At 41.4% G+C, this 19,492-nt stretch overlaps 1 protein-coding gene across 5 annotated transcripts in view; it reads left to right on the forward strand.

The window, feature by feature from the left end:
• Positions 1 to 19,492, forward strand: part of srcin1b (SRC kinase signaling inhibitor 1b) — a 139,277-nt gene that overhangs the window by 101,555 nt on the left and 18,230 nt on the right. For 4 of the 5 annotated variants that reach the window (XM_085466970.1, XM_085466972.1, XM_085466974.1 and 1 more), the window contains exons 6-13: positions 97 to 268; positions 6,646 to 7,586; positions 8,884 to 8,973; positions 11,640 to 11,680; positions 11,956 to 11,979; positions 14,718 to 14,878; positions 15,630 to 15,805; positions 16,211 to 16,341. In XM_085466970.1, coding sequence (XP_085323096.1) covers positions 97 to 268; positions 6,646 to 7,586; positions 8,884 to 8,973; positions 11,640 to 11,680; positions 11,956 to 11,979; positions 14,718 to 14,878; positions 15,630 to 15,805; positions 16,211 to 16,341 — 1,736 coding nt within the window. The remainder of the gene's footprint in view (positions 1 to 96; positions 269 to 6,645; positions 7,587 to 8,883; positions 8,974 to 11,639; positions 11,681 to 11,955; positions 11,980 to 14,717; positions 14,879 to 15,629; positions 15,806 to 16,210; positions 16,342 to 19,492) is intronic. The other variant, XM_085466973.1, reaches the window with a different exon arrangement.

Consider the following 19,492-nt stretch of genomic DNA (forward strand, 5'->3'; position numbering starts at 1 on the left):
TTAGTGTGTAACAGATGCTGAAATTGTCTTTGCATGGACTGTTTATCAGTGTTTGCGTCTTTTTTTGTGTGTGCGTTGACAACTATTGATATTCAGGTCTCCCAGCACGGCTCTGTTGATTAAAGATGAGACCCGTAATGTCTTCTATGAGCTGGAGGACCCACGGGACGTTCAGGACCGCTGCGTAATTAAGATTTACTGCAAAGAGCCCATCTACAGCACCTACCCTGGACATCACAACCCACACCTGGCAAACGGAGACCTGCGGGTAAGTGTGAGTCTGCGTGCACACAAACGCCTGGAGGAAAGAGACAAATAAGCCTTGGTGTTCAAAACACAGAGAAAGAGGGTTAAGCGCTACAGGTGCATTCATGAACAGCTTCTCCCATTTTTCTCCTTCTCTCTGGCCGTGAGGACTGCGTGTGTCTACAGAACTAAAAGAATAAACTTCGCCAAGGTCAAACACTCATGTTTTTTACTCCTCAGCTGTTTTTAAGCCGCCAGGTGAGAGGCCGGGTGGGCAGCGTGGACACCCAAGTTTGTGAAGGCGATAACTCAAGAACGAGGCGACATCAGAGTTTCATATTCATATCATCGGTATACCTACTAAAAATCTTGGATCACTTTGGGTCTGGCGAGGTGTTGTAAAATTTTGAAGTTGATAACAGATAGCATAAGTGTTTCTACCATGTGGCCGCCAGTACTTTTATTATTTATTGTTCATTTAGATGAGGAGATTTTTAATGCTGGATTTTCTGCTTCCCTTTAGGGTTAGAAATATGACAAACATTCATGGGTAGAGAATATTTCTGCTATTTAAAATTGCAAAACACCAGTAGACCAGGAGGTTGAACAAAGCCCTAAACCAAAAGAAATATGGAGTTTGGAAATTTGCCTTTAAACGTCTTTAGAAATACAGTATCCTACTTTAATAGAACTGGTCTGCATTGGTGCATCATATCTTTATTCTCTTCCCCCTCCTGCCCCCCCCCCCCCCCCCTCTTTCTTAAATAGATAACTATCATATCTGATATCATATCTCACAGTACAATAATATTGAATGGGTTGCATTGTTGTATTTTGTCATGTTTCTCAGGTCTTTGTCTGAATTTCTACGAACATTATTGCTAAGGATTGTCTTATTGCATTGGAGTCACACTGGGTTAAATATGTACACTTGGGTTTTAAGGGGTATTTATTATTTTCTTCTTTTTTTTGGGTTGTATGGAAGCCCCAAACGCAATTTCATTGTTCTTGACAATGACAATAAATAAATAAATACTAAATACTAAAATACTAAATACTAATAATCAGTTCTCTGTTTAAGTGTTTTACCAAAATGCAAAGTAAGGGCAGAAGATGATCCCTTTTCTTCATTGCAGACTCAAACTCTGTGCAGTCCTGTCATAAATAATGTTTCATAATTCCCTTTGAAAACTCTTATTCATATACCCTCACGCCCACATCAAGCTCCCATGAAACACTGATTTTATATCTTTTTACACATGCTAGTTTGCATTACACAATGTGTTCAGGCTTAAGTTAGTTTCATTCACTCGTCGAGAGTGAGTCATGTGACTTTTTCCCAACACTGAGCCTGGACGAGCGCCAGTCTTTCACATCTCCCGTGCTGAGTGGGCTGCATGCCAGCAGACTGCAAAACTGCAGAAACACTTCTCTGAGATGACACTCGTACTCCAGTTCATCTGAGGACTGACTCGTGGATGCAGTCTTTTAATTGCTGAAGCTGAGGTATTATTTCCCTAACTTCAAATGAAAACAGTTCCCACCGACTCACCATATGCACATGCAAGCTAGTGCTGTTCAAATAGACCAGAGAGCCAAACTACCATTACAGCCAGATTAAATATGGCATTGCTTCCACAGGAGAGCAAATGAATGCAGTGTATTTCAACCTAAACACGTCTAGGAAATAAATAATAACAATATTAATAGAAGTTCTGCTTTGGGAAACATGGGAAAAATCTCCCCAGTAGTCAATCATTCAGTCAGAACTGTTAACATTTCAAGATTTAGGGATTTCTGGGATTCTGAGGGGATCAGTCTGGGAACCCATCATCTAGTCTGCTGGCTTGGCCTTTTGATGCTTTCTTTCAAGGCTTTTTGGGTGGCCAGCAGTTATCTGGAGGGACACTTCCTGTTGTGTCCACAAGTTTAATGGATTTAAAAAGCTAAAATCTTCCCAAACAATAGCCATTTTTTTTACACTAAACACTATTAATAGCCGTTAGACTACAAATTGAAAGCATAATGCTAATAATCTTGTCCTTTATCCAAAGATAATGAACATCTATGCACAGATACCTCTTTGGAGCGATTCATTTTGACTCATTTTTAGATCTTCCAGAGTATAAAAGATGAACATACCTTACAGGTTTGAAAGGTGAAGCCTTGATACCTGAATCCTTCAGTAGGAGCAGACTCATCTGGTGGCAAAATAAGTTCTGATTGTGAAGAAGTCCTTCGAATGTCCTTTTTTTCCCTGATGAGTTTATGGAATCAGTCACTAGATTCAAGCATAAGCAAGTATTTTGGAGACGTTGGGAAGGAAAAACTCCCTTTTTTGCAGGAAGAAACCTCTGGCAGAAGCTTGGGATGTGCAGCCCTCTGCGAGGGGAGGAAGACAGTACAAAGACTGAGATTCAGTAATGAAATATGAAGTTCATTTTGTAAATTTTGATCAATGTTTGAGTAATAAAGGAGGCTGATGCTTGGTTAGGGTTTGTGTTAATGACTGGTCAATCACAAGTTATTAACCAAAGTGTCCCTCGGTTTCTCAGAGAGGTCTCAGTTTTCATTGTGCTATAAAACTACTGGTGTATTAAAATGTACTTATCAACCCATCTTTATTTGAGCTGATGATCAGCCGCCTGTAAATCACATCCTCCTGTCCAGCAGCCACAGTGGGATTTATTTTAACACATCAATCAGTTTCTGGCAACATAAATGTGGCATCTGCTTCATTAGCATGATTACTAATGCTTCATGCATTTTGTTACAGCAGGAGCAAAGCAAACCTTTGCATGTCATTCACTTTTCGCAGCGTTGCCATTTTCAGCACAAAACCCCGAATGCATTTTGTTGCCTCCTAATTACAGTGTGATTATGGAAATGAGGATCTGCAATTTAAAGTGTTAGAGAACGCTCCTTTTATAGGATAAAGCAAATGATGAACTAGATAAATTACATTACAGGAAGGCAGACATAGCGCACATGCTGTGAAAAACGAATCTACGTATTTAACAGCTGAAGTGAAGCGAGTGCCGTCGGCAGCGGCGTGTTTTCTGACACATTTCGGTGTTTCAGTTTGCTGTCTATGAAACATCCTGGGGCTTTTTGTTTGCGTGTGTGCATGCGATTGGTTTACTGTCTGCCTGTGTGCGTGATTTGCAGCTGCCCGCTAATGCGCTGGAGGTCAGCTGTTCCCAAGGGATTGTTCCCCGTCTTCAGCTCTGAAATCTTCGTAGCGTTTTACAGTCTTATCAAACCAGCAGGCTTACCTTGAGCTGGATGTGTGTGAGGTGCATTGTCAAGGTGAGGACGAGAACGTGTGTGTGTATGTGTGAGCTTATTGAACTCTTGCCAGCATAGCCAAAGATCACTCCCTGATTGCAGGCCACAAAAGCATGACGAGGATTACTGAAGCCGGACTGTGTGACTGGAGGACAGAATGAAGAGGAGATTGATTGGTAGATTTCCCACAGCGGGAGAACGGGCAGTTTTGAATGGCACAGTGGGATGAAGCTTTCAGGAGCGCACCTGCGGTAGGCGTCTTGCGACTTTAGGGGGTGGAATGAAATCTCTGCATGTCTTCGGCGCACTTAAAGGATGGTGTCGATACGAGGCTGTTGCTAAGATACAAGATGGAAGATGATGGCCCCAGAGTGCTGCGAGGCTGTCCACTGGGTGTTGTTAGAAAAGACCCGAGGGTTATTATGTGGAAATATTGGCTTTTCAATTTGCATCATCTCCAGGAGAGATAGCTCTGTGCGTCACAAGCAATTACAGCGTCGTCTTCTTTTGTGCTTCTTTGCCGTATCTATTACTCTTCTGTCTGGTCGCCTTCAAAGCACGGCTTTTACTCACACCCTCCGCTCCCCGCTTTGTTTTGTCTTTCAATCTGACATGTGGGTCTGATGCCAAAAGATTATCCCTTCATGCACAGCCTGTCAATAAAGCATCAAGTGCAACTTAAACTGCACTCAGAGGGGCAATTTAGAGTCCTTCCTGTCAATCAGGAAGTGGCATCTATGAACTACTGGCTGTTACAGTAAGTTGCCCTTTTTTAAAAGAAATAGCTAGTTGTCAAGCTGATTGTTGAATTTCTGAAAAGTCAAAAACTGACAGACGTTATGGGTAAAGCATTCTAGTATCATTGTGAAATCTCTGCCTCTCCTTAACTGTGTTCAACCACAGTGAGAACAAATTGTATCCCTTCCCCAAAGTGATTAATGCCACCAGTGAAATCAGACTTGGACGTTCAGTCGCTGCTCTTCTGATGGTGCAGCTAAAACCATATACAGTGTGTGATCCTTTTCCAAATCTACCCTAATACCTGCCATCAATAGATCTCTTTAGCTTGAAAACTGCCTCAAAAACTTCTGCATTGCAGACAAGAGGTTACCTCCTTTTCCCGTCCAGAGATTTGGAGAGATGTGGATAAAAGAGAGGTGACATGCTGCAGAATATGTAATGTCTTTTATATAATAACAGTGTGATGACGTGCTATAATCATCAAGTCTGAACTCTGCAACAACTAGCTCGCTTTCTCTGGATGCTTTTATAACATGATTTGATTGGCCTGCAGCAGCTAAATAACATTTAATCTTCTGTGTTGTGTTTGATTGAATCCACTGTGTACAAGCGCAAAACACGAGATTAAGAATATTTTGTGAATGAACTGATTAATCTCATTAGAGAGTCAGGAGTCAAGTTTAGGTTCTAAACTTGTTTAGTTTGAATTCATGATTATTATATGAAGTTACCCTAACAGAAGCAATAAATAATAAATATAATAGCACTCTTCATGGCCTGTAGGTCCATTATGGTTGCTGCGTTTCATTATTCATGAATGTGAAAATTTTTAATCTCCCCGGCTCAACATCAAATTCCTTTTTTCCTCCACAAATCGCACTTTTAGTATAACTTTAAATTTTAAACTGTTACTTTAATGATATTTCTAAAGAATCTTGTTATTGGATTTGAACAAGTCGTTTCAGACCTCAGAGCTCCATCGAATTATTAATACTGTAACTATAATGATATTCAGCTAGGTGACGGACACCATCCTCAGTTTCACTTTCTATTTAAACCTCACTTCCAGGCCCATGACAGCTGTTGTGGGATTGGAAGTGTGGACTAGAGATAAGATGGGGAAAGGACATAAAATCAGTAAAGCACTGATTCAGTCTGTTAACAGACTCACAATCTGTCCAACAACCTGTGAGATTGCAGCAACTTCCACCAAAGAGTTTGTGACTATTTTGCCTGTTCATGTTCAGTAACACCACGTCTCTGAGTTCTCTCTATGCACCACCTCACTCATGCAGACTCCCAACATGTGACGTGGTATCTCTTCCCTTTGACTGGGTAAGAATGGATAAATGGCTTCAATCTCATAATGTCATTTACCAATAAACCATTTTCTTTAGTTGGTGAGTCAACATTGGCGAGCCTCCCATGTGGCTTGAACAAAAATGAATATAGATCATTTGGTTTAGCTGCGTGACAAATCCCTCTTAGCCCTATCCAAACACTTAATGTACATTGCCTATATTATGAACACATCTTAGTATTCAATGACTTTGCTAATGATCTAAAAGCACAGTTGCTGACTTGTTTAGCAAAATTTACTGTGAACAAAAACAGTGGAGCCGCTATGATTTACACAGGCCAAAAGAGTTGACCTTTATTTTTGCCACTGTAATGTTATCCAGGTCTGATTCACTGAGGCAGCGGTCTAAATAAAGATGCCCAGACCGACCTTCTCGCCTCCAGCTCATCTGGGGGGATGCTGAATCATTCTCAGGCAAACCAACTGACATAATTGTCTCTAGTATATCCTGGGTCTGCCCTGGGGTCTCCTTTTAGTTAGATATGCCTCAAGGAGGCCTTCTAGTCAGATATGTGAATAACCTCAATTGACTCCTTTTGATGCAAAAAAAAGCAGCAGGTCTACTCTAAACCCCTCTTGAGTTGCTGACCTCCTCACCCTGTCTCTGTAATTCTAGATCTCGTTTGGAGGGAGGTCATTTCCACCACTTATATCATTGATCTTAGTCTTTTAGAGACTACTTTCAATTCATGGCAATAGGTGAGAGTGAGTCGACTAGTAAATTTACTTGCAGTGGTCCTAAAGCACCCCCAAAAGGATTCTCCAAGGTTCCACACAGTCAAAAGCCTTCTGCAAGTTTAACAACCACTTGTGGACTTGTTGGCAAAAACTCCCACACGCCTTTGAATTTTCATGAGAGTGTAAAGAATAGATGTTCAACAAAGCCCACGATGTTCTTCCCAAATTATACTTTTGACTTGTGGGCAAACTTTCCAGCACCCTGTACTGATCTGTACTCGATGGACATGTGCTATGTATCCAGGAATAACAGTTATGTTCTTTGTTTGTAGAGGGAGATGGTGTATGCACCCCAGGACTCTCCACCCAACCGCCGCCTGAGCAATCCACCGATGTCTTCCCAGCATTCATCTTCCTCTGCTTCCCCTCCCCAAGGCTCACCCTCCCGTGCTCGTCTACTTTACAGTGGCGGAAGGCCTTCTTCCTATGCCGGGCCACACCACCACACCCTGCCTCACCCTCACTCCCAGTCCCACCACTCCTCTCCCCACCAGCAGCCCCAGCTCCACCAGCCCCACCAGCCCCACCAGCCCCACCACCCCCAGCCGGCCTTCTGCGCCTCCTCCAGTGCCATACTTGAGCGCAGGGACGTGAAGCCCGACGATGAAATGGGGGGATCCCGAAGCATGGTGCTGCTGAGGGGGGATGATCGTGGTGGGGGCGGGATTTACGCAGACCCCTACACTCTGGGTCCAGATCCAAGTCGGCTTAGCCTCGCAGGGGGTCCTCACTCTCCTTTGCCAGCAAGAGCCGACCCATACGGCTCCTTATACCGCCGTGGTGGAGGTGGGGGTGGTGGAGGTGCTGCATCAGTGCGTTCACTCACCTCCTATTCAGCAGCTGCACTACAAGGAGAACTGATGGAAAACAGCGCTCTCTACAGGCCCGGAGGACCTCTTTATAACGATGCCTATGCTGCGTCTCTGTTGGCCATGGGGTTGCGGGTGCCTCCACCGTCCTCCCCGCAGAAGATACCTGACATGAGAGATTCCTATGGAGCAACCATGCCCAATCGGGGTTCTCCAGGGAGACAGAGTTTGCGAAGAGACTCTGTGACCTCTTCGGTGTTTGGGGAAAGTCCCAAAGCCCGGGGTCAGGGACCAGGACTGGGTCTCACCTCAGAGCAGCTGTGCCTGTTGGCTGGTGCCGGAGGGGATGGAGGTGGACCTGGAAGCTTCGGCTCACCTCTGCTGGGGAATGAGACAGAAACCAGGTACTTATCATTTTTTATTAATTGCTGGCAATTCATATGTGTATGTGTGGAGGATGTCTACTTTGTTTTCCTATGGTAATGTTAACAGACTTCATGAGTGATTTTGATAATTTTGCCATTAAAACTAGAAATTACTCGCACCTTACCAACAACCAGTTTGTGCTCAGAGCTTGGTGATCTTGCATCTCTTCTAATATGAGAATGTCAGTACTGTTTATCACTGGTAGATGTGCAAATTTATGAATCACTCCCCAGCTGCTTTATTCTTATGGTAGAGATTAGTGATCCTGAGAAGCTTACATAGAGAAACACGTGAGATGGCAGGTGAATCACAGGCAAAGATGAGGACTTCAGGGATATCTGCTTATGTACAGTTTTAAGCAAGCGCACAAGCAAGAAATTAGATATATATGAAGACAAATCGTATACAACAGTTATGACCAATCTTAAGTACTATAAAATTTGTACAGTTTAGCAGAACTGATCAATATTAAAAATATGATTAAAAAAATTATGCTACTATCATAGTTATGTAGTGGTGGCAATGTGTTTTTAAAAAAAATGGATGCAGATATTTAGTTTTGTTCTAAAGCCTCAATTGTGGCATATTGCCCACTGCCATGTTTGTTTGTTTGTTTTGAAGTGATGAGAGTTTGATGGTGATATAATTTTATTTGCTAACATCAGCTAGCTTGGCTAGCAAGCTGCATCTTTAACTGTACGAGTGCAATGCAGAGAGACCTATATCTGCCATTTAGTGATAGTTTATAAACTAATGAAGTACTAGAATTGTATTTACTTCACAAAATGAAAGCACACACTTCTTAAATGTTCTGGTTTAGTGTAGAGCTCCCAGTGACGACACAAGTGTTGCTCAAAGTGGCCACGCCTCTAATTTCAAGTCTTAAAATACAAAAGGGCATGCTAAAACAATGCATCCATATTGCAGTTGTTATAATGTAGCAAACTATACTTAGAGACCAGAACCATTTTTGTAGCATTTAGCACGAGAGTCTGTGGCAAATGATTCACTTTGGAGCCAGCTTCATGTGCCATTGGCATGCGACACTTATTTGCTTTTTCAGTCCTGATAGCTGCTGTTTAAGCAAAAGTAGATTTATTTTTATGTGAGGAGGTAATTTCATTGATTTCATAACACAAAAAACTCAAAAGTAATTACACTTGACTTTACATTTTAAATGAGGACTAAAAACTGAGAAACCTTTTAAGTTATGTTTTATGTAAAATGTGTATGAAACATCTGTTAGCCACCATTTCTGTGCATCTTTGAATCCAGGGAGCGTATGGAGGCGATGGAGAAGCAGATAGCCAGCCTGACCGGGCTGCTGCAGAGAGTACTGAGCAAAGCACCTGAGGCAGAAAGCCCGTAAGACACACACACACACACACACACACACACACACACACACACACGCAACAAACATGCATAGAAATTCTGTGAAAACACTTCATTTATACACACAAACACAGACACACGTTTGTCTGAAGCGAACAAATCCATTTTGTAGTTGTTACCTAGTGTACGATTTGTTCTTACACTTCTTTTGAACTAATCCAAAGCCCATTTACAGATCCATTCCTTACACACTGCCCTGAAAACTTGGAAATACAGAAAAGTACATGAAGTACGACCTACCCACATCCATAAAAAGTCTGATAAGAATTCAGTTCAGTTGATAATGTGTTAGAAAATATCACATTTACAACATTTGTAGACTGCTGGGAGATTTGCAGCGTGCAGTTTTAGCATTCAGGCTTAAAGTTTTATGTGATCGAAGTTTGTAAGATATTAATGAAGTGGACAGAAACATATTGTTAGTGTGATAAAGGCTTTTTAACAGGCTTTACACGGCAGGCTGTGGCTGAGAGGGAATGTCAGGATGCTTCTTCATCAGAGGGTCAGGGGTTTGAGTCTTGGCTCTTCCTATCAGCATGTTGAAGTGTCCTTGGGGAAAACTTTGAATTCTTCATTCGGGTACTCCCTTTAGGGCTCACCACAGCAGATCTCTATCATCCTCCTCTGCTACACCAAACCTCTGCATGTCCTTCTTCATCACACCCATGAACCTCCTTTCAGGCCTCTTCTCCTCCTGCCTGGCAGCTCCATCTTCAGCGTCCTTTGTCCAATATATTCACTATCCCTCCTCTGCACATGTCCAAACCATCTCAGCCATGGCTCTCTAATTTTGTCTCCAAACTGCTCAACCTGAGCTCACCCTTGACAATCACCTCCACCCACTCCTCCCCGCCTGCACTCTCTTCTTCACCTCTCTTTTGCACTTGCTTTGGATGTTTGACCCCAGCTTTTTAAACCCATCTACCTTCACAACCTCTGATATTTATAGTTTCATTGTTACACCTGTCTCGCTCTCAGTCACACGCATGAATTTATTCTACTTCTACTGACGTTCATTCTTCTTCTCTCCAGAGCATACCTCCACCTCTCCAAGCTTTCTTCCACCTGATAAAAATGTCTGCAAACATCATAGTACACAGAGACTCCTGCATGACCTCATTGATCAGCCTGTCCATCACCACAGCAAACAGCTGATCCTTGATGTAATCCCATCCCCACTTTGAATCCGAGTCGCTTCAACTACACCCCTCACCTTTGTGTTGCTGTCCTCATAAATTTCCTACACCAGCCTGACATACTTCTCTGCCGCTCCTGAAAGTCAGTACCAGTACCAGTACACTTCCCCTCCATTCTTCAGGGGTCTTGTGTTAAACATTCAGGATTAAAAAAAAGCCCACTAGAGAGCTCAATACTTCCTAAACTCCAGTCATGCATCAGTCAGTGTTCCCATGACTGATAAAAACAATTTAAGGCAAAGTGGTGTGTGTGCATGCAAAAGTGCAGCACTTTCTAAGTACCAGGCCAAGCTGTGAGAGAAACAGGGAAAGACTTATCATTGCATGTTTTGGTTATGTCGAGTTGTTTGACCAGAGTTTGTGGTGAAGTCAAAAACTTTTGCAAAGAGCCAGAGAAAAGCTGTTTGTCACCAACATTAAACACCTCCAAACTGCTGACCTTTTGCCGTGAGCTTCCTCCCTGCTGTAGCAGCCAGCGCACTGCTGATGTGCTGATGAAGTTAATTCAGTTCACCCCGGGGCCACCGATACCCACTCAAGCTCTCTGAGTAGGATCGGGTTGATATTCGATCCAAATGTTGGAGCCGAGCATCCTTAATTAAGTCCTTTAATTTGTCTTTCAGGGATTTTGTATTAACAGATGAGATTGGATGGATATATTTGGTATTACTGGAGCCAGAGACATACTGACAGATGCTGTTTTTTGGTTGTGTGTTTCTTGGTGTGTGTGTGTGTGTTTCTGGGAGGCATTAGAGACTCAGCAGGATAGCATTTGGAAGCCCCGGGAAGCCTCAGATTTGCTGTACCCCAACATCATTAAAACATAAGACAAATTTAAACACTGTGGGAAAATAGAAGAAGGGCAGGTTACAATCCAAGTACTGTTTATGAAACTGAAGAGAAACTGTTTTTGATTCTGTGTTGTGCACTTTATTGCAATGTCATATTAAAGAAAATGAAGCTGCTGGCTGGAACCTGAAAGGCGAGAAGCCCTACTGATGCTTTTAGTTTGTAGCAGCCAGGATTCCTGTGTCCTGAACCTCCCACATTTCTTTTGAGTCACTATTGTGGGTGTTCATTTCAACATCCAAAAACCAGGGAAACCTTTTAATAAATGCATATATTTAATAAATAACTGCAGGCCTTATCATCTCTGTTGGTTTTCCGCCTTTTTTCTGGTTGTTATGATGTGGAAAAAGCTTTAAAATTCATATGTGTTTTGCTTCAGCTGAGGAAGAAAAAATGTAAATTTATGTTAAACAGCGATCTTCCCACTACGGTAGATCATGTAGGGAATAGTGAAGGAGCGAGGGAAAAAATCCCGACTACAGCAGCACGCACACTACATTCACACATTTTCCACCATATATCAATAGCTTCTCAGTAGCTCAGTCGATAGTGTGTTCTGGCTGTAAGTACTTTAACACTTGCCTCTTCCAGGGAGAAGATTGAGTCAGCCAGTGACTGCTCAGGAACTGACAGTAAGTGCTCACTACCAAAAAAAAAGAAAGAAAAGGAGACAAAGTATTTCCTATCACTGCCTGTCACTGCTTCACACTGCTGCCTGTTTGATAGCCACATAAATTAGCTCTTTTTCCTCACACAGAGCTGCTGCTATTTCATTTTCTCTGCATAATTCTTAAGGAGCCTCATATGTGATTGTTATGGCTGATTCTGCAAGCTTCCTCATACTGTACTGTACTGTACACGCTGGCTTTTGCTGCTCTGTAACTGGTGCCCATGCTTCTTGTTTTAGCTGGACGAACTATAAAAAAGAAAGGTAGCTACTGTATGTGTTCCTGAAGTGTCTGGTACCCCCCGTCTCACCCCTTCCCTGTTTTTATCTGGAGTCCCATGAGTTCCTAGTACATGTATACATGTCATTTTGAAGGATCTGCCTCTCTGACACCTTGTGTCCTTCACTTTCCCCTTTGTTCTATGGAGGGCCTAAACTGCCAAAATTAGAAATGATTAAATAAACAAATAAATAAAACTGGCTTAATAAAATTTAAAATATGTGATATTTCTGTTTTATTTGCATTTGCATAACATGTTTTTTCGCTAGTTCACCTTTTTATTTGCTCTTCATAACCTCAGGAGACTTTTATACCTGACTATCAGTTTACTGATGAATTTAACTCGGACTGCCCATGCCAAGCACATTGAGTAGCTAAGTAATAGCCAGCTGGGTAACTGCCCCCTGTTAGTTTGTATTATACAAAGCAAATGTTAAGTATACAATCATCAGCCACTTTTTTAGGGACAGCTGCTCATTAGGGCAAAATATCAGCCAATCATGTGGCAGGAACTCATTTAGGGATGTACATATGGTCACATGGAACAACCTCCTGAAGTTCAAACTAATCATCAGGCAATTTAAGTGACTTTGAAGGTTGTAAGGTTGTTGGTACCAGACAGGCTCTCTGAGAGAAACTGCAGATGTACTGGGAGTTTCACAAACCCACCTGTAGGACTTACAGAGAATGTCTGAAGAAAGAAAATATCTATTGAGCTGGCAGAATAAGGTGTCTTCTCTCAGAAAATGCTTTGCTGATGGTAGTGGTCATAAGAGAATAGCCAGACTTCTTCAGGTTAATAAGACACTTTAACACACTATAAGTAAGACATGAAGCGCAGTGTCTCTGAATGCACCGTCATGGGAGCCACTTCGCGGTGCCATAATGGCATAAGGAGGGTTTTCTTAGAAGACTTTGGGCTGCACTCCATCAATCGAATACGTTTCTGTTGTCAATCATAATTTTAACCTCACGCCTAAAATACTATTTATATGATAATCCAGACATATTACTCGTTGCAGTAGCTGACTAACCTTAGCTCGCTTGCTCACTAAGTTGTCACTGGCAGACTTTTGAATTATCTGATGATATGATGATTGGCTCAGAGAATATTTTAATTCCTGTCATCCATTCTACCATCAGACAACAGATGGATCCAAATTCAACCTCACGACACTTTTTCAAATGACAGCTGTGCTCAAATGTTGCATGGAAACAGAGATGAAGAAAGAAGCCAGGGAATACATCTGGAAAATTATAATTAAATGATTCGTAAAACTGTCTATAAAAAAATAAAATGTATATTTAAAAAACAGAATCAAATAGGAAAAACAATACGTGTGTGTGGGTATAACATATCAACTACAATAAAAAAAATTTCTTTAGTGGATTATTCCTTACATTATGCACATTTTTAAACTTGAGCCATTTATTTTTTTTCTTTATTGCATTGTAATTTTGGCAGTTTTGGTCCTCCATAGTTTCCTGTGTTTTTGAGTGAGAAATCGCTGAGTTGCATTAAATTGGACACGACAAACTCTTTGCTTTGTCAAAGTTTTTCCCTTCAGCTTTTCAACTAAGGATGAATTTGCAGGCGATCAAAAGAGTTTGATGTTTGAACGTTTGTGCGTCAGAAAATTAGCTGCTTGTGGGAAACGCGGAAACATCTTTAGAAACATTGATTTCTTCACATAAAGTGTTCAGTTTTAGCCTCCTTTTTTCCTATTAAGGATCTAAAAAGATGATATTTTGCAATTTCAATTCATATCTTATTTCATCGCAAATTACAGATAAGTCTGGATGTTCTGAGTCCCTTGCGACTTGAATTAGACTCTTCTGAAGAGTCGTTTTAGTTGTGATTTTTATATTTTAACTTCTCCCATTCACTCCAGCTGCTCCTTTTTTCTCCTGTCAGATTTTTATCTGCGTGTCTCACTGAATGATAAAAGTTAGTCAGTAATGGTTCGATTTGCTTGAGCTCTTATCTGTGGACTCTGTGCTGGCAGTTAAAAGCTTACAGAAAGATGAAGGCTGTGCTGAATTCTGGTTGACCGGGAGAGCTGCAGCAACTGTGCCCATAATCAGTTATACACAGAACCATTTCCTCACCTGTACAGGTGTCAGCATTGGGGTGTTACAGTCTTCCTCCTTGGTGTGGACAGCTGTAATTAGTTTTAAAAGAAGCCTTGAAATGCAACTCTTACACCCCCTCCTCTGTTACTAACTGACTGTCTTCCAGTTACTTTCCTTTGTCTTGTTCTGCATGATGCGTGTGTCAGAACGTAGCACTCATCGCCATTCAAGAGGATTTTCTCATTTAGAAACACTCACACTTTGTGGCTGTCTGGGAGACGCCTCTATAACGAGACTCTCGGATTAAGTGGAACTGCTGTTTTTCACTCCCGATCCTGTTTGTCCCCGAAGCCTCCCCATGCTGTTTATCACTGTTGAGTCTACATAAGACTGTAATCTCCACCTCTGACCTGCAGCACAGATAGAACTTGTCCTGGATTTCTGTTTTCAAATGTGCAAACATCCAGTATATTCTGTATTCATGCAGTCAACCAGCAGATGTTTCTCAAAATGCAGATTTCATTTGAAGCCTCTGATTTGGTAACAGTACTCTGGGACAATTTTCTATCAGCTCTAAATGTGCTCTAAAGGATCCCAATACAAGGAATGAATGAGTTCCCTGAAATGAATATCACTTTCTGCCGGGCAGCTTTGACACCATCTGCTCCTCTGGCCCTGATGCCTCCTCCACCCTCGGGGCCCAACCAGCCTGTGACGGTGTCCCGCCTGCAGATGCAGCTCCACCTACAAAGCCTGCAGCAGAACACCAACGCCCTGCGCAAACAGCTGTCACAGCTACGCAACATGCAGGTTTGTAAACAGACAATTTTGACTGAAAACTATTTTCAAATATGCAAACTAGCGTGTCACCCACACTTTTCCCCTCCCGTGATGTCATATTTTTTGTCAGCAAGGTTGTGCAAGCTTGGACCAAATATTAATATTAATGCCCCACTGTACAATACATTGAATAGCGTTGATCACCTGCTTCCCTCCTTTGCTCTCTGTTTCACTGTTGGTGGGTCTCCTCGGCTCTGCGCCAGCAGCAGAGGAAAAGCAGATTTTTTAGAAAAGAACTAAAGTGAAACGAGTTCACAAAGATTAGGAGAATAATATACATTTATTTTCATCATTTATTATTATATATTGTTTAAAATGTAGAACTTATAGAATCCTTTAAGAACTACTTTTTGATCCATGTTTCATATTATTGCACTTTATTTAAAAGAGCCTTGTAACCATTGAGTTAAGAGGGTTTTATCTATGTGCGGTAGCCTCAAAGGGGGATATGTAATATGTGCAGCTTGCAGTACTGTTAGAGTTGAGTCCCTCGATTAAGATAAAGGATTACTGGGGAGTTTTCCTCTAACAGAGTAGGAGCTCTTTTTGCAAACAGACCAACACACCAGATGTTGTTTGATCCCTCAGGAGAGTAAGTTTTAACTTCAGTACATTTACCTCATAAACTCACAAATGCAGTTTGAATATTTGGGTACGTGCACTCATCCAATAGTGTGAATGGAAACCAGTTCAAGTTTTAAGCTGTGACTCTGTTTCCCAGCTGGAGAACCAGGACTCGGTGCTCGCCCTGCTGAGACAGACGGAGTCTGAACTGAGCCTCATGATGCTGGATGCCATGCGTACCCAGGAGGACCCACTTCAGAGACAGCGCCTCCTAGTGGAGGAGGAGAGGCTCAAATACCTAAACCAGGAGGAGCTGCTCATCCAACAGCTGCAGTGAGTTTGATCTTAAGTAAGAAGCACAGCAAACAGTCAGGTGGTCTCGGTTGGTTTGGTGAGGTGAACGATTCATGATGTTTCCAGTTGTTTACGCAAAGTGTAGACAGTGTTTCCTGGTATGTTTAGCTGAAGTTTCATTATTTCCTGGTTTAAGCTTCACATCAAAATCAAACCAGGAAAAAAAAAACTTTTTGCATTCATCTGCTAAACGATGGTGCTGGCAACAAGCACAATTTTGGGACTATTTTGTAAATGTTTTGGAAGCCAGTAGTAGATGAGTAGTAGTACATGAATAAAGTCTTACACTCAGTTTTAAAATTTGCAGGGCATCCACTGTGAATTCAGGTGTGAACAGTTACATTTTCAAAATAAAAGACATTTACAAATTTCTGTCCTTCACAGCGACCTGGAGAAGTCTGTGGAGGAGCTCCAGAGGAACTCGTCCGTGAATCACGGGCTCGTGACGGAGCAGGACGTGGAGCAGAAGAGCAAAGAGCTGAGGATGCTGGGAGAGACACTCACTGAGCTAAAAAGTAAATGCTGTCATGACCAAATCTGTGATGTTTTGTTTGTTCTTTGAATGTTCGACGCTTTAAAATCCTCTCAGTTAACGAGACTAGAGGACATAAACTACATCTGCCATTACTGATCAGGAAGCCCTTCCCTAACCCCTGGAGTGTTTAACTCCTCGACCTTTCACCCTTTGTGTTACGTCTCTGTGTTTCAGTCTTTGATCCCTCGATCCCGTTTGCTTGTTAAGTGATGATGTTTTGACCTCGTTTGCAGATGCAGTCATGTCCTGCGTTGGATGAGGCTCTCATTTCTTTAGTGCGCTGTTTATATTTTATCAACATGAAATGAGACCCTCAGAAGTTTCCAGCTGTCTTTCTGTCCATCTTTCTAGTAGCACTATTCATGTGCAGTGCACCTTTAAGGTATTTTAATCACACGGTGCACACCACAGTCTGGAATCACTCTTGGGCTGGCTAAGATTTTAGTGTGGACATTAAGCTTAGCATCAAGACTCATTCATAGAAAGTCATCCAAACCATGGATGAGCATATTAATAACTGTTGTCAGACATTCTCTCAGCTGAAGTTTGATGTTTATTTCGTCTTCCTGCCGTTTGTTGCTGCCCACCAGGAACATTTACCTGTTATTGATAAGTTTAACCCTCATCCTACATCTTCCCTCTGATAATCTGTTTATATTAGCCCGGCCATATCTCTGTAGCTTTATGCCACATAGAAAATTATTATATGTCAAACATGCTATGTTCCAACTTGCACTGAGGAACTGTTGGCACCATTGTCTCGCAGCACAAAAGCTATTTGTTTGAATCTGCTCTCCCGAGCTCTTGTGTGGAGTTTGCATGTTTTCTGTGACTACCTCGCACAGTCCAAAGAGATGTGTGGTAGGTTAATCTGTGATAAACTAATCGTGTGATTAGGCAGAGGATCCATAGTGGGTCCACGACCCTCTAAGGGACACTTTCAATAGGGCATAAAAACCTGGGATTCTCCACCAGTTTCTCTTAGAAGTGAAGAAGCTTCTAAAGAAGTCCAGGTGCTTTTCTTTCCAAGCTCCTTTAGTCATCAGGAATAGAAAATTGCTAAATGAAGATCAGTCTATTTCCTTGTCACCAATCCTCCACACAGCGCTGGTGTTTATTTTTACATCGTTGATTACGTCCATCGTCGTGCTTTACCTTTGAGTTTCTTTTTAGAATGAATTCAGAGCATGCAGTATCATTTTCAGATGTTAATTAGTGACCTACCGTGACTTCCTGCTGCTAATTGTCATAAATCCTCTTTTTCATGAATTTCTGGATATTAAACTGTATTACAACAACTGAGGGAACGTTCATGCTGATCTTTGTATTGGAACTGATTTGGATGCTTTAGTGGAACATCTGTACTGATGACTGGTTAATGAAATTAACCACTTAGTTAAGATAATAGTTTTTTAATTTTACTGCTATATGCAAATGATACCCCACCGCTCCGCTGGTGAGCAGCTCTGTGTCTGTCGGTGCTTTTAACTTTAAACTGCAACAAATTCAAAGGAAAAAGGTTTCAAACACCTGCCAGGCTTAGCTGCACTTTCCAGCACTGTTGCTTCACCTCTGCTGTAGCCCAGCGAGACATTAACACATATCTTTGTTTACAGGATGAGACTGGATTAGCTGAAGTAATCTCCCTCTGAAAGTGGTCCCATACAAATTCATTTTTACACTTATTTGTTTTGCAAAAGGAAAAGTGCTGAGACGTGAATCTAAATGAAGCTGAAACACTTTGTTTTTAAAGCTTCGTATCATCATAATTGCGTCACTGTAATTGCAAATATTTTGTGGCTGAGGGTCCAGAAGCCAGATTTTTAAAATTTATTTTAGTGCCATGAAATACAACAGATAAATTGCCTGTAATATTTATTACTACTGCTAATGTACTTTTCTAGAAAAGCCAGCGTGTGATGGTGTAAACACTCACTAACATGACTTTACAATCAAATGTTTCATACAAACACTGATCATCATGAAATCTCCCCACGTACAGTACTGTAGTTACAGGTCACAGTTCAGGTGCTAACACTGCCAAAATACCGTGTTTGTCCATTTTCATGTTATGCAGACATGCAGATTAATATTTATGAGTCTTATTGTCCTTTAATTAATATTCATGAAGTTCCAGTTGGCCTCTGTTCCTGCTGCTTTGACCTGTGTACTTCTGTCTCTATCCTGAATATTAACAAGCAATTCCAAATCTCTTTGAAGCTCATTGTGTTGTGAGCCTGGATCCTACAAGTTTAACAGTGTCCTCCACTATTTTATATTTAATGTGAACTTAGAAAATGGAAAAATAGTTTTTATTTAGTTGGTTTTATAAGTTCTTAGTAGGACAAGACAGCAAAAGGAAAGGGACTGAAAATAAGGAATTATTTTTTTAAAAGTCATAAAAAGTGTTGCAGGTTAGACCATAAACAGGAAGTTACTGAAAAAGAAAAGAAAATCCAACAACAGGGAAGATGCATACTAAATACACACTAAGCAGAGAAGCAAAATAAGGGGCAGGTGAACCCAATCAGACCTTAATACAAACTCAACTTGGACGTCTACCTCTCCTCCCACCTTTGCACACTGAGGAGATTTTATTTATGATTCAAATGGAAGAATTACTTATGTATAAACCAGATACTCAGAGTTGATTTAATAAGGGATTGGGATGCTTTCTTCAGTAATACCATAATATGTCTCAGAAGCAGTTCAATTTGATTTCAATTCAGTTTTATTTATACAGCTTTAAATCACAATAACAGTCGCCTCAAGGCGCTGTTTATCGTGAGCTACAGATCGGCCAGTAATAGAGAGAAAACTCTGAAAATCAGACAACAGTGACAACATTTATAAAAGATGGAAATCGCTTGGAATCACTCACTAGTTGCAAGTTTTAATTCAATTAAGTTTTAATTCTGTAGCACCAAATCACAACAGTTGCCTCAAGGCGCTTTGTATCGTGAAGTAAAGATCCTACAATGATACAGAGAAAACGATGAGGGGCGGCCGTCTGCCACGACTGATTGGGGTGAGAGGAGGAAAGCATGACAAAGACATGCTGTGGAAGAGAGCCAGAGATTAATGATAACTAATGATTAAATGCAGAGAGGTGTAAAGACACATAATGAGGG

The sequence above is a fragment of the Copadichromis virginalis genome, linkage group LG8 (genome assembly GCF_057382275.1).
Source record: "Copadichromis virginalis isolate Kocher_CV1m ecotype Utaka linkage group LG8, C_Virginalis_male_GT1.1, whole genome shotgun sequence".
Classification (NCBI taxonomy): domain Eukaryota; kingdom Metazoa; phylum Chordata; class Actinopteri; order Cichliformes; family Cichlidae; genus Copadichromis; species Copadichromis virginalis.